Source organism: Gorilla gorilla, chromosome 3 (assembly GCF_029281585.2).
Source record: "Gorilla gorilla gorilla isolate KB3781 chromosome 3, NHGRI_mGorGor1-v2.1_pri, whole genome shotgun sequence".
NCBI lineage: Eukaryota > Metazoa > Chordata > Mammalia > Primates > Hominidae > Gorilla > Gorilla gorilla.
This window is the reverse complement of record NC_073227.2, coordinates 111,226,234-111,241,509: the sequence shown is the minus strand read 5'-3', so window position 1 is coordinate 111,241,509 and position 15,276 is coordinate 111,226,234. Positions and strand designations below refer to the sequence as shown.

Genomic DNA, 15,276 nt, shown 5'->3' with positions numbered 1-15,276 from the left:
ATCATTTGAGACTTTTGTTCATCAATTTCTTGTATGTGTACCCCCATACAAAAATCAAAGAGGAAAATAGAAAAATAATTTTAAAAAAGGCTTCACACAAGAGAGGCAAGAGCGCACCAATGCATAGATTCAAAAAGTATGATTTGGTGTAAGAGATAAAATAACATGCTTACATATCTCTTCTTCCCCCCATTTTATAGCCTATCATATTCTTCTCCATTATGCAAATTCAGATACCAACAGATGTCATTTAAAAGACAGGATATTTCCCAGCTGGGCGTAGTGGCTCACACCTGTAATCCCAGCACTTTGGGAGGCCAAGGTGGGTGGATCGCTTGAGCTGACAAGTTTAAGACCAGCCTGGGCAACATGGTGAAACCCCATCTCTACAAAAAATACAAAAAAATGAGCTGAGTATGATGGTGTGTGCCTCTAGTCCCAGCTACTTGGAAGGCTGCGGTCAAAGGATGGCTTGAGCCGGAGAGGCAGAGGTTGCAGGGTCAAGATCGCACCACTTGCACTGCAGCCTGGGAGAGAGAGCCAGACCTTGTCTCAAAAAAAAAAAAAAAACAAAACAAACAAACAAAAAAAATAGAAGACAGGATATTCTAACAACTCTTAATGCTTATTAACACCAAGAAAGAATAGTTTTTCTTTCCCCCAATGAGTGATATATACATTGATCTATTCATTGACACGTAGACTTGTTTCAAGTAAATATAGCAAATGAAATTGATGTGTTTGAAAATGAGTTAGTGTTACTGTTTGTTTTTCAAGGTACCAGCATATAATATTGGTGATTACCTAAAAAATCACCAACAAGACAGAGATTTGTTTTAGAGAGAGTGATTATATATTAAAAATTGAAAATAGTATATAACTGTATTTGGAGAGTACTATAAGGAGAAGTAAGCTCAAAATACAACCTGAAAAGCATCTCCTTGTTAAATTTGGACATTTCTACTTCTAGTTGCAAGTTAAATATGAAAAAGAAATTGCATTTTGTTTTATAAAGAAATAAATATTTAAAACAATATTAAATTTAGGTAACTAAGGAAAATGATACAATTTGGATAGCTTCAGCAAGGAAGTTTTTATGTGTGTCACAATAAAATCATATGTATATCATATAGTAACATCTACATATAATAACATATTACTTTAGGGTCTTCATTAAAAAATCATTTAAAACATAGCTATATGTAATAAACTTAATAGATAATGATAAGTGCCTACATTCTAAAACTTGGTAATTCAAATTAAATTGTCAGAATGATTTAAAACATAAATAAAATATGTTCATAGTCATTGAAGTACCTAGCAAAAGGGTCCATGGCTTTCCTTCCATGCATTTCTCTATATTTGTATAAATAATTCTCACTCTTATAAAATAATTCCCTTAACTCATACATTTCACACCTTAGGTATAGTAGGTAGCATTCACATAGTAAGTGTTTACCATTGCAATTATCCCTAGTTCATAAAGAGTACTTCAAAATTCAAGCTTAGTAATATTATGTATACATAATACACAATTATATATTTGCATATGTAATCAATGCATACATCGTATTTAATTCTGCTATTCTACAACCCACCAGCATTTTGGAATCAGGAAAACAAAACAAAACCCTGACTTTTGGTCTGGGGCATATGAGAACAATCTATGTCTTTGTCTTTTGTTAGAAAAGCTATATGAATTTGAGAAAGTTACTCGACTTCTTCAAATTTTAGTTTCTTTATTTGAAAGATGACGACAAGTTTGCTCAATCTTCTATTTTGAATTAATAACTGTGAGAACATTTTGGACAAACATGCTGGCATAACAGCAGAAAATAATGTTCCTTTGATCAATAAATACTGATGTCTCTTGTCCCCCCTTTGGGAAATAATTATCAACCACAATTTTTTTACACGTTGGAATATACACAAAAATTACAACAGTTCTCACGCATTTTTCTAAAAACAAAAACAACATCCCCATTAATCCCTATTTTAATTTCACTTTTAATGTAATCAAATAAATATTTATAAAACACTTTAAGAGTCTAACGGACAAATTATATAATGAACACTGTGAGAAAGTCTGAAAATATTTCCCCTTGAAAATAAAATTATTGATATGTAAACATGTTTACTGATGTATATTTAGAATTGATTCAATTACAAGGAAAGAATAAAAGGAGAAAGGAGGAGAAGGGAGGGGTAAGGAAGGAAGGAAAGAAGGAAGGAAGGGAGGAAGGGAGGGAGGGAGGGAAGAAAAATAATGTTTTGCTGGTATTAAAAAGAAATCATAATATTGTACCTAGTTAGGTGACCTTTTCTTGTCTGCAGTTAAAGCTTCTGCTAAACTGCTTTTGAGGAAAAAACGTACCTTTCTTTATTGACTTACTTCAGTTGCTAATACAAATTATTTTGTCTTGGTAGCCTGGTAAAAGATCTTCAATTGAATTCTTCCTTCTTCAAGATAATACGGTATTGACCATTCACGTAGATAAAAAGCTTTATCAGGGGAGTGCTTTAATTTAAGGGGATGGAGTTTTGCATTATCTACATTTAAAGGTTTTAAGTATAAAATAAGACAATAAAAAGAAAGAGATAAGAATAGGATAAAGAAGGAACTCTAGAAAACTGTTAGAAAAACAAAAAATGTTTTTGCATTTTAGATCACGGAGGGTGTTTTAAGAGGCAAAATCAACAAGGGCAAATACACCATTTTGTGTAAATAAATATATTTATAGTTTTTATTTTAATACCATGTTTTGCACCCAGCATTTACGATTCATAATACATGTTACATAATGATTGAAATAATTTAATTAATTTTATAACATATTTATAAAGGTTACCGCCATTAACCATGATTACTTCCTTGTCTGTTTGCACAACAGGTAGAACTCTCAGTAAAACCTGCTTTCTTCTTCTTGGCTCTATGGCATTTCTATTGCCCTGAACCCTGACCACAACATTGAGCCATTCTTTTGGGCTGTCTATCTCTGTCACCTATCCTTGCAGTAAACTGCAACATTCGGGAGTGCCTTGTAGCCACCGGGTCACTTGATAATTAAAGTGACCTGTTATGCAAAGGCAACAGACAGAGACACACAGAAATCAGGAAGCAATTCAAGTCCAGGCCACAGATATCCTTTTAGGATACATTCAGGAGACTCCCTTTAATATGAGGTTAATTTCCAATAAACCATCTTCAACTATTTAGGAATCTAAACAGGTGTTATATTTTCTGTAGTTAGAGTAAGACTCTTCATTATTTATTCTAATTAAAGACATACTGCTTTCATATTTTGGTCTTGATGCGAGGGAAAAAAGACTGTAGATAATTTTGTTCTTCAGTAGGAAATGCCCTACTAAGATGGAAGACACTAAAGGCATTGTTTTCAAACTGATCTAATCTACATAGAATATGTGATGAAATCAAATTAAGACTATAACAAGGGAGACCAATGACATGGATGAGAAGAGTGAACAAAAATACTTAGTGCCAAGTGGAATATTACATTTTAGAATATTTACATATAGAAAGAATTTTTTAAACAAAATCTATTTTTGTTTTAAAAATACAATGAGAATAAAGCAGAAATATGTTAGTTGAATCTTAATTCATCAATATTTTATATGATTTTTGCAAATGCAAAAATTGTGAAGTAATTGAACTGAAAATTTTTCTATATTACATACTTAAAATATGAAATGATGAAAAAATTGATTTTACTAAATATTTTACATGTCACAGATTAGTGATGCATTTCTTATTGTCAGATAATGATTTAACCTAAGTTGAAATAAGTACTGGTTTAAATAAACCTTCAGTGCATGTAGGATTCCACAGGGCCTTGAAAAGAAGAAAACAAAAAGAAATGAATGAAATCAATAAAATAAAATGAAATTTTACTTAATATGAATATTTTAAATGTTCACACACTTTTAACAAACACAGACCAACATAAAATGGTTCTATTTATGATTTTCTCAATCAAAAATTGCTCTTAACATTTATAACAAATATATTAGTAACGCTTATAGGCTCCCAACTTCTAATTAAATATGCTCTATTACCAAACATGAGATTAAAGAGGGAAGATTAATTAGCAAATATTTTCATTCCCTTGGTTTTATAATTAGAGTACAAAAACAAGTTTTAATAAACTTTTTTTCTTTATGTATTCTTCCATCTTAAAGAAAACTGCAAGAAAATTAAATAATTAAGCACTACATAAGTCTCACGTGGCTGTCCTGGTATTTTTGCAACCCATAGCCACCATCCAAAGTACTAAATAAACACAAAGCTTCAACAGAATTTTGTTAATCTGCAACAATTATTATCTTATTATTATATTTTAATCTCTAAACTTTATTGCAATTTTAAGTAATAAGAAATACAAGACATTTCAAAATATTTCACCCTTTTTACAAAAAGAGACTTCATTTTGTGCTGGTAATATATATGAAAAGAAGTATAAATTGCAAGAAGCATAGAATATGATATCTGCTCCCAGGAATGTAAAAGTTTAGTTAGAGTGATATAAATGAATATATGAAAGGATGAGCCATACTACAAAGATGGTAAGTTATAATAAATAGGACAGATACATGTTAATATAGGAAACTGGCAACATTATATAGGACTGGTAACTGTAAAGGTAGGTTAAATAGAACTGATAACTGCTGAGGGAGTTCTACAGAAAGAGAAATCACTTCTTGTTTGCGTTGTCCAATCAAGGATATGAAATTGGAGCTTGGCTTAAAATAGAGATATATTGTGGGGCAGAGGTATTCCAGATGAAATGGTTAAAAAGAAACCAAAATGAAACCTAAAAACTTAGAAAATGATTAACAGTTTGTAATGAATCAGTGTTGATGGAATAAAAGGTTTTAGTTTGAAAACAGTAGGTGTTCTAATTGCATAAATAGGGGAGGGTACAATTTTAGCAGCCATGGATGCTGGCTTGGGGAGTGTGGATTCTATCCTATATGCCTTATTGAGCCATTCAGTGTGTGTGTGTGTGTGTGTGTGTGTTTCAAATTAGAAATACAACACAACGTAAGCTGTGTGTTTGCATTTATTTTTTATTTTCGGCAAATTTATCTGTGTGTTATATAGATTAGAATGTGTAACATGACAAGACCAAAAGCAATATGAGGAAATCCTGAAGCACTCAGCAGGATTGAGAGTTGAATGTTCTTGGTAGTATGATTTTCCCTGTCACCATGCTTGTTCTGGTTCTGTGAACAGTGACCCATCACTCGAGTTCCAGCTCAAATGCAACATTGGCAGAACCATCTTCCCTGATGGCTCTTTTCTAGACAGTAGCTCCTTCCCTTCACGTGGTTTCTCTTAATGTCATCTTTCTGTTTATCCCCTTTATGCCCTAAATACAGTGTGAAATTCTCTTTTTTACTTCTTTGGTTTTTAGTTTACTGCCTGTCTTCATTGACTAGAATATGAGGTTTATGAAGACAAAAAAAACTTGTCTGGTTGTGTATGCTTGGTGTTCACTGCTACAATCTCAGTGTCTGGAATATCTCTTACTCTTTTTTTTTCTTTTACATAACTTTATAAATGAATAGGGGTAATAAAAGGAACACCAGGACTATAACTGTATGTTACACACAGATGCAGATACGTTATTACTAACCATTTTCTTTAAAAAAGGTCTGCAAAATCTTTAAGACTAAGAATTAAACATTAAGAAGATGCCTGACATTCAGTATTTATTACACAAATACTAGTTGAGTGAATGTGAAAGACAGAGAGAATATATTTTTATATGTTATACATTTTAGAAATCTGGAATTCTGTTTTTCTGTGTATTTTAAGGTTCCCAACATTCATATACTTAATGAAAGTCTAACCCAGATCCACTTTTTAATTTTAAAATAGTAAAATGAAGGGAAAAATACCATAATAGCCTGAATATGTTCAGAGACACACATGTAATGAAAATATATGATACTAACATTTCTCTTTCCATAAAAGTTTTAATACTTTAGTATTTGTGATGTGAAGTGGACAAAAAAAACTTAATCCATCTGTGTCATTTTAAGCAAGTAGACCATGAAGACAACTGCAAGGAAATAGTAAAGTTCACCTAATGAGAACAAATGGCTTCCTGTGACTACATTGTAGTGAAAATAATAATTTGAAAGATTCTTTTTTATGATTTACCACTCTGGGGATATTATAAACTAGGAAAATCAGTTACAAAATAGATTAATCTTCTTGGGCTTTAAGGTATAATGCATTCAATATATTGTCAAATTAGAAAGAAAAATTCTACAATATTTAACATTTATTTTTTAATAATTACATTTTAGAAACAAAATTGTCATTAAATTCTCTGTTTCCACAAAATTTTCCAAGTTATTTTATTTTGTAAGAAAGTAGGTTTGAATAGAAAGTAAATACATTGTGCAAACAATTTCATATTCATGTTAGCAGTGATGAGCTTTCTTTTTTAAACAATATATTTCTACTTTGAAAGTATATTTTATTATTATAAAAATACATATGTTCATTGCAAAAAGTGACAAAAAGAGATAAACAAAAATAAGGAAATAAAATGGTACATTCCTACAAACCAGAGATTGTCACTATACCAAGCTTTCTGGATTCATTTCCACTTATTTTTTTTAACTAAAAAGAGAACCACATAGTACATTGTGTTTTTCACTTTACTTGCCTTTTTTTCCCCAGTAGTAACCTCTAAACTGTTCATGTAAATAAGTTTTCATTACATCTAATAGCAGTCCTTGTTCAAATTTCTTCAGATGTCCCTGAAATACATGTTACTGCTGGACTTCCCAACCCAATTTAGTCCTGGCCATATATTACATCTTACTATAATGCCATTTAAATATTTTTGCATATTTTTAAGTTGGGAAACCATTCCCTTTATTGAGAAAACTTTTAAGATACAGAAAAACAGACTTGTAGTATTAACACCTGTGTAGGCTTCACCTCATATTTTAGTCCATTTTGCATTGCTCTAACACCTGAGACTGGGTAGTTTGTTTATTTTTAAAAAAGGTTTATTTGGCTCAGGATTATGCAAGCTGTAAGACTGGGCATCTGGTGAAAGTCTCAACCTACTTCCACTCGTGGCAAAAATGGAAGGGGAGCCGGTATGTGCAGACAGGACACTCACTAACCGAGAGGAAGCAGGAGAGACAGTAGGGAGGTGACTGCTCTCTCAGGAACTCATAGAGTGAGAACTCACTCACCCCCAGGGTGGGCATTAATCTATTAATGAAAGATCTCTCTCATGATCCAAACACCCCCCATTCTCCCATGAAACCCCATCTCCAATTGGGAATCAAATTTCAGCATGAGAGTTGGAGGAGATGAACATTGAAATCATAGCACCTAGATTCAGTAATTAAGAGTTGCCATAGCTGCTTTCGGTCCTCTCTCCCTCTCTTTAGTTATTCATCATATATATATAATATATACACACACACACATATATACATATATATTCATTTCATATGTCGTTATGTCTGTTTAGTTTCTTTAATCAACACAGTCCCCTATTTTGTGTGTGTGTGTGTGTGTGCGTGCATGTGTGTGTGATGGAGTTTCACTCTTGTTACCCAGGCTGGAGTGCAATGGCACAATCTCAGCTCACTGCAACCTCCGCCTCCCGGGTTCAAGCGATTCTCTTGCCTCAGTCTCCTGAGTTGCTGGGATTACAGGCATGTGCCACCACGTCCAGCTAATTTTCTATTATTAGTAGAGACAGGGTTTCTCCATGTTGGTCAGGCTGGTCTCGCACTCCCAACCTCACGTGATCCACCCGCCTTGGCCTCCCAAAGTGCTGGGATTACAGGCATGAGCCACCATGCCCAGCAGATAGTCCCCCAATTTTTAATAGCATCTTCTTTTTTAAGGATACCATATGAGTTGTCTTGTAGAATACTGCCCATTTGGATTTTGTCTGATTTTTGATTCATGGTATTGTTTAACTTATCCACCTACTTCCTGTTTCCTGACTACTGAAAGTTAAGCCTATAAGCTTGAAAGGTTTATACTTTTTCAGTGGGCAAAAGAAGAAAATATTCTTCAATTAGCAAATAATAAGTTCATGTTGACACTTTACATTTGAATATAACATTATCAGGTTCTTTCCTTTAACTTGTATTTTCATAGTTATGTTTATTTTCTCTTATCCTGAAATAACTTGGATGCTAGAAACATTAGATTTAGTTGTTAAATGTTATAACACACAAATAACGTCACAATTATTATAACAATAGTAATATAATTTTGTTTCTGATTGAAGTTGTAGATGTTTTTTGCATTTGTCTTTGTCCTTATACTGTAACTCAATTGATAATGAGCCATTATCAAATAGCCCCCTATTGTTATTTGTGTTGTTTTTCTTCTTTAACTGTTACAAAAAATGATCATAAAGAAAACCTTATGAAAATATTATTTGGTACATATGAAAGTGTATGTTCAGGTTAAACTTCTAGAGATAGCATTGCTAGGTGTAGGATAAGACCATATATAATTATATTAGAGTTTTCAAAATTCTCTTCTAAAGGATATGTGCCATTGTTATTATTTAGTAGGAGAAAATTTAAAACAAAATGTAAAAAATGTTTAAAATATTCACGTGATTGAATGATATTCAGTCCTTTAAATTATGAATAGTAAAATGCATTCATTAAAATTACAGTAAAATAATATTCATCTATTTGACATGTCAAAAACATATATGAAGACATGTATGTTTATGTACTTGTAATATATTTATACATAATCCAGCATTTATATGATTATTTTAACATACTAAAACCAAAGTGGAGAAAAAAAAAACTTCCAAAAGTATAGAAAATAATACACTCACACCAAGTATTTTTTTACATTTTTATGAATTACATAAATTCTTTTTAGTTTTGTATTTTTATGACATATAATTGTGTCATATTACTGATACTCCTGCAAAGAAAAGTTAATCTTTTCAGACTCAATTAGGGTCTGTAGCATCTTTTTCATAAATTAAAAAAAAAAAACACTTCGGCCTGGCACGGTGGCTCACGCCTGTAATCCCAGCACTTGGGGAGGCCGAGGTGGGCGGATCACGAGGTCAGGAGATTGAGACCATCCTGGCTAACACGGTGAAACCCCGTCTCTACTAAAAATACAAAAAAATTAGCCGGGCGTGGTGGCGGGCGCGTGTAGTCCCAGCTACTCAGGAGGCTGAGGCAGGAGAATGCGGTGAACCCGGGAGGTGGAACTTGCAGTGAGCCGAGACCGCGCCTCCGCACTCCAGCCTCAGCGACAGAGCGAGATTCCGTCTCAAAAAAAAAATAAAATAAAATAACACACACACACACACACACACACACACACACACACACACTTCTAGGTAACATTTTTGGAACAACATTCTTTCTTTCTTTTCTTTTCTTTCTTTTTCTTTCCTTCTTTCCTTCCTTCCTTCCTTCCTTCCTTCCTTCCTTCCTTCCTTCCTTCCTTCCTTCCTTTCCTTCCTTCCTTCCTTCCTTCCTTCCTTCCTTCCTTCCTTCCTTCCTTCCTTCCTTCCTTCCTTCCTTTCTTTCTCCTTCCTTCCTTCCTTTCTTTCTTGAGACGGAACAACATTGTTTCTTTTTTTTTTTTTGGAGACGGAGTCTTGCTCTGTCACCCAGCCTGGAGTACAGTGGCACAATCTCGGCTCACTGCAACCTCTGCCTCTCGGGTACAAGCGATTCTCCTGCCTTAGCCTCTTGAGTAGCTGGAATTACAGTTGTCCACAACAACGCCAGGCTAATTTTTATAATTTTAGTAGAGAAGGGATTTCACCATGTTAGCCAGGCTGGTCTCGAACTCCTGACCTTGGGTGATTCGCCCGCCTGGGCCACCAAAGTGCTGCAGTTAAAGGTGTGAGGCACCGCGCTGGGCTCTAAGTGTTTCTTATAACCCCCAAAACTTAAAAACATAATACTTTTCATTCTATATTAGCACTTTCTTTGGCTTATGAATAATTCATTCATATTTAGGGTATACTTTTCCAATACAACAAAATGCTAAACCTGTTCAAGTACTTTTCTCTCTGAAAGTTATTCTATATTAGACCACACTTTAAATAAATATCCTCTAATGTGATAGTTTAAATTCAAATCTATAAAGCCATTTATAAACAGAGAACTCATAAAATAATGGCAAACCTGAAATAATTCTGGTACGTATAGAACTTTGATTCTTTAAGTACTCTGAAATGCGAATTACATTCTTTTTGGTATAAATTTTCTCTATAATAGATCAACTTTATAAATTTAAAATTCTAATTACCATCTTAACAATGTGGCATGAAAAAAGAGTAAAATTTCCTGGTATTCTTATTTTATAGATCATAAGGTTAATGATACATGTGGCTTTCTTTTAGGAAACTTTCTAATATAATATTCTGAAAATCCATGTTCTTTTGTTGGCTTGTTATTAAGCTAAACATTTATGGAATATTTTTCCCTTTAGCTCTCTATGGCTTTTTGTAAATTAAAAATCCCTTTACAGTTTTATTTTGAAACACTATTAATGTAAACATTTCAATGACTTTTTTCCTCTCAAATCAATATCAGTTATTTCACTTGCAAAAGGTAGAGGCTAGCTATTCTCAAATCCCAAAGCATTAATCAAGTAGCTGAAAAACATTTTGATGGACAAAGACCACACTGAGGACCAATGCTCTTGGTACATATTATCCCTTTTTGTGCATCTAAATCAAGTACAAGTAGAGTTGTCAAAGGGAATAGCAGATCTCATGAGAAAATTGAGGGAAAAATTAAGTAACTTAATGAAATCTGATAGCCTAGTGAAACAAAAGCTCTACCATGACAAAACAGAAAAGCCATGAGCTAGTGTACTGTGAAAAACAAAATACCATCTTCTATGTTACGGAAAAAATTGTTATCACTATTTCATTAGAAGGTATATGGGTTTATGATTTCTGCGATTAAAAAATTAGTGTTTCTGAGAGTTAATTTGATTACCACCTTAAAAAGAAATCATCTTTATATTAATATGTACCAAGTATAATAAAATGGACAGCAAATATTCCTAGCTAATAGTTATATAAATTCAATTTAATCATATTAAAATTCAAATCACATTTTAAACATTGTGTTAATGTAATATATGATTCCCAGTAATTATTATTATATACACAGAAAAGTTAAAGAATGCATCTAATTCTAACTTCTATAATAGGAATAATACATCAAATAAAAGCAAACTTTTTGTACCTATGTCTTATTTGTGTGTCTGTGTGTGTATATGTGCATGTGTGTGTGTATTAATAGACGATGTTTTGGTGTGTGCATATGTACAGATATATATTTCGATGACATATTTCAAGGAGATATATCTATTTCAAGGATATAATATATATTCCAAGAATAGATATATATTTCAAATATATGTCAAAGATATATATATATATTTCAAGGATATTTATGTGTGTATGTCAATATATATGTACATATATATCATGTATGTATATATATGTACATATATATCATGTATGTATATATATGTCGTGTGTGTGTGTATATATATATATAAAATAAGGATAAATTTCCTTTTGCAAATTTTTCCTGATTGTAGACCACATCAAAGGAAAGCAATGTTTTTGATAGAAATAAATTAATATAAGTCCACAAAAATTTACTTTAAACAAGTACCTGAACTAAGTCATAGAACTTAGCTTCATACAGATTATAATAATTAGCTGCAATTGATTGATGCTTTGTAAACAGACAATGAGAGATACTTCAAGCTTATACTTGGTGTTTCCTTCCAAAGCGTGGTAAAAATTCTTTCTGTAAGAACTTTTTTTTCTTTTTCTTTTTCTTTTTCTTTTTTTGAGACAGAGTCTCTCTCTGTCTCCCAGGCTGGAGTGCAGTAGCGCGATCTTGGCTCACTGCAAGCTACGCCTCCCTGGTTTTACGCCATTCTCCTGCCTCAGTCTCCGAGTAGCGAATAGCTGGGACTACAGGCATGCACCACCTATGCCTGGCTAATTTTTTTTTTTTAATTTTTAGTAAAGACGGGGTTTCACCGTGTTAGCCAGGATGGCCTCGATCTCCTGACCTCGTGATCCGCCTGCCTCAGCCTCCCAAAGTGCTGGGATTACAGACGTGAGCCACCCTGCCCAGCCAGGACTTCTTACTATATAATGCCACTTAGTACACTAGATACTCTAAAAGACTCCTAAGGCAATCTAGGAAAAATATTAGAAAAATTTGAAATTAAATTTAGATTTCCTATAAAGGTAGCAATCTATGAGTTGGAAGTAGAAGTGGACAGGGAGAAATTTTCCATTCAACAAATATGTATTTTTCTTCTCTTTTATCAACACTACCACAACATAATTTTCAGCAAATATGGTATCTATTATTACTATTTTAAACTATATAAAACCTCCTGCATGTGTACTCTTTTCAATTTTTTTTAAGTTAACGTTATTTTTAACTGACAAATTGTATACATTTATGGCATACAATGTGATATTTTGATATTGATATATGTATACAATGTGGAATGATTAAATCAAACAAATTAACACATCAACCATCCCATTACTTATCTTTTTTTGTAGTGAGACATTTGAAATTTAGTTATTTTGAAATACATAATACATTATCATTAATTATAGTCACCCTGCTGTACAGCAGATCTCAAAATTTATTTCATCTGCAACTCAAGCTTTATAACCTGGGACCAGCAACAACTCATTCTCTCCCCATCCTCGTATGCTGTTTCATCTTAATGAATATTTTTATAATTATAAGAACTTTCATAGATGACATCTAGCCTTGCTGTTTTCCTCATAACAATCTCAACCACACATTCTCTTAACAAAAGGGCTTTTGGTTCACTGATACTAATTCTATGTAGTCACTGCAGAATTAAAGACCTGGTGGCAGTCCAGGGGGATCTGGCTCCTAAGCAAAGATTCAAGATTTTAAAAAGAATCATTCAGTGCAACACTATAAAAACAACTGCATGTTGGCACTTAGGTTTAGACATTACTAGTTGTCTATGCTGATTTGAGTTTAATACTTCATTCTAAAAGGCATAACGCAGTAATTTTTAAATACTTGTTGGATATAAAAAAGTAATATAGAAAATAATATAGTATATAGCAATATCCATACCTGTATGTTTTGTGAATGAAACAATGCATATTAATTTGTTATAAATTTTTAGAATTATAAAAAATTATAATTTTTTATAATTTTAGTTAATTTTTTTTCACCAAGTAATCATTGAGTGCTTTCTGTATTTGTTTAGTTTCACCAGCACACCTCTGATAAATCGGATATGCTGATATACAATGAAGTCTAATTATACATTTAAAGCATATAAATCCAACTCTGCTCTGGAAGAAGAATAGTGTTCAGGGCAAAAAGAGGGTAGGGTGAATGCAAGCAGCAAACAGAAAGAGGAGAAGCAAATGTAATTAATACTGTGTGGTTGATTTTACTCAGATTTCTTCTCAGTGCTTATGCTAGATGAATATGATATAGAAGAGTTGCGTCGGCTGTTCCCTCAGGTAGACCGTATTCCTCTAGTGTGAGTCTCTTGATGTACTGAGCCTGAATCTAGGTTTTATAATCTAGAATATAATTTTTATACTACATGACGTCTAAATGAAGCTATTCTTATCTAGGGCTCCAGCAACGACAAAGTGCTTAGTTCTTACTGACTGAAGGGACGTCAAGGAATTTTCAAGAAGCACATCACAAAGGAATTTTTGATTAAACACGATTTTCACCTCACCTTCTTTAAGTCTCAAATCTCAAACTCAGACCTCCCTAGATCACCCTATTTAAAATTTCTGATCATAGTCTTGACCCTCCCACTATACACTTAGAATTATTCTTTCTCTGTGCTATTTTTATTTTTCACGTTGCTTTCAGCACCTTCAAATGCATTATATAATTTGCTTATTTACTTAGCTTATTGATTTTTAAGTATGCCCTCACCAGTTGCAAGCTCCATGCAGGAATATTTTTTGTTTGGTTAAAGGATATATTCCAAGGACCTAGAATGGAGCCTGGCTGCTAGAGGGGACTTAGTCATATTTGTTGAATGAAAGCATGAATAAATTTTCAAAAGTGATGCCCTTAGAACATTACCACTGGATAAGATGTGACTCCATTACATGTTAATAAGCACCCATGGCAGATAATCATGTTTTTAAACATGATAGATGTTTTTAAACAATGTTCTTATCTAAAAGTTATCTTTAATGTAATGGGAAAAATTATAGTCCATAAGAAAACCTGGAATATATAACTCAATTTTTAAAACTAAATGTTTTTTAATTTGTAAAAATAAACAGAAATATTTGAGATAAGTAAATATAAATACATGAAGCATGTGCGGGGGAGTCACTTTTTTCTCATAAATGCCAGAGCACATTCATACATGATCAGGAGAAGTACTGAATTTAAGAAGATAGAAGTAATAAATAAAAGCAAAACAGAAACTTTAATAAACTACAGTATATTAGCAGCATGATAAGAAAGCCTAATTGATAGTTATTCAACTCTTAGAACGGGGCTTAATCCACAGGCAGACATAATACATTAGCACAGCACAAAAAACACTTCTGCTCTATCTAATAAAACAATTACAGTAAAAACTAATCATTCTTATTCCTAACATGAATACAGCATGATGAACTATTTTCATATTTTTTAGGACTGTCTGCAAACTGCGCCAGGAGCACCACCAAAATTAAATCTGAGAAAAATACCAGAGATTGTGAAATACACAGATAATTGCATTGAAAAGTTTTTCAAAGTGTACATCCATAATGCAAATAATATTATTTTCCTCATGTGTAAGTAGAAAACTGTATTTATAAAGCAAATCCCACCATTTGGAAAGTGTGTTAAAATATTTGAAAAAATAAACAGTGGTATGAGCATCCATTAACAAACTGATTTATGCTTTATTCATACATGAATGAGACAAAATACGTGATGCCACAGTTCAGTCCATTTTAAGTAGCCAAATTGAAACCCCTAATGATATTTAAACTAACAGTAATTAATAATAATTTAATATTTAATGAAATACCTGATAACATCAGAAGTCTTAAAGAAAACACTGCCAAGTTCAAGACTAAAAATGGCTTCTTATTAAATGTTAGTGTAAATCATATGCTAACGAAGGAAGAAAGTGCTTTACTTAAAACTTTAGTGCATTTGTGGCTCAGAGAAATTTTTAAATCCTCTGACTATTCT

The 15,276-nt window shown here is 32.6% G+C and overlaps 1 protein-coding gene across 8 annotated transcripts in view; it reads right to left on the bottom strand.

The window, feature by feature from the left end:
* The window catches only part of CCSER1 (coiled-coil serine rich protein 1), a 1,457,637-nt gene that overhangs the window by 658,768 nt on the left and 783,593 nt on the right, over positions 1-15,276 (bottom strand). Inside the window, exon 10 of one of the 8 annotated variants that reach the window (XM_055385647.1) lies at positions 2,716-3,850. The exons of the other annotated variants lie outside the window; for them this stretch is intronic. Coding sequence (XP_055241622.1) covers positions 3,791-3,850 — 60 coding nt within the window. The 3' untranslated portion in view covers positions 2,716-3,790. Of the gene's footprint in view, positions 1-2,715; positions 3,851-15,276 lie in introns of those variants that run through there. 8 annotated transcript variants of the gene reach the window in all.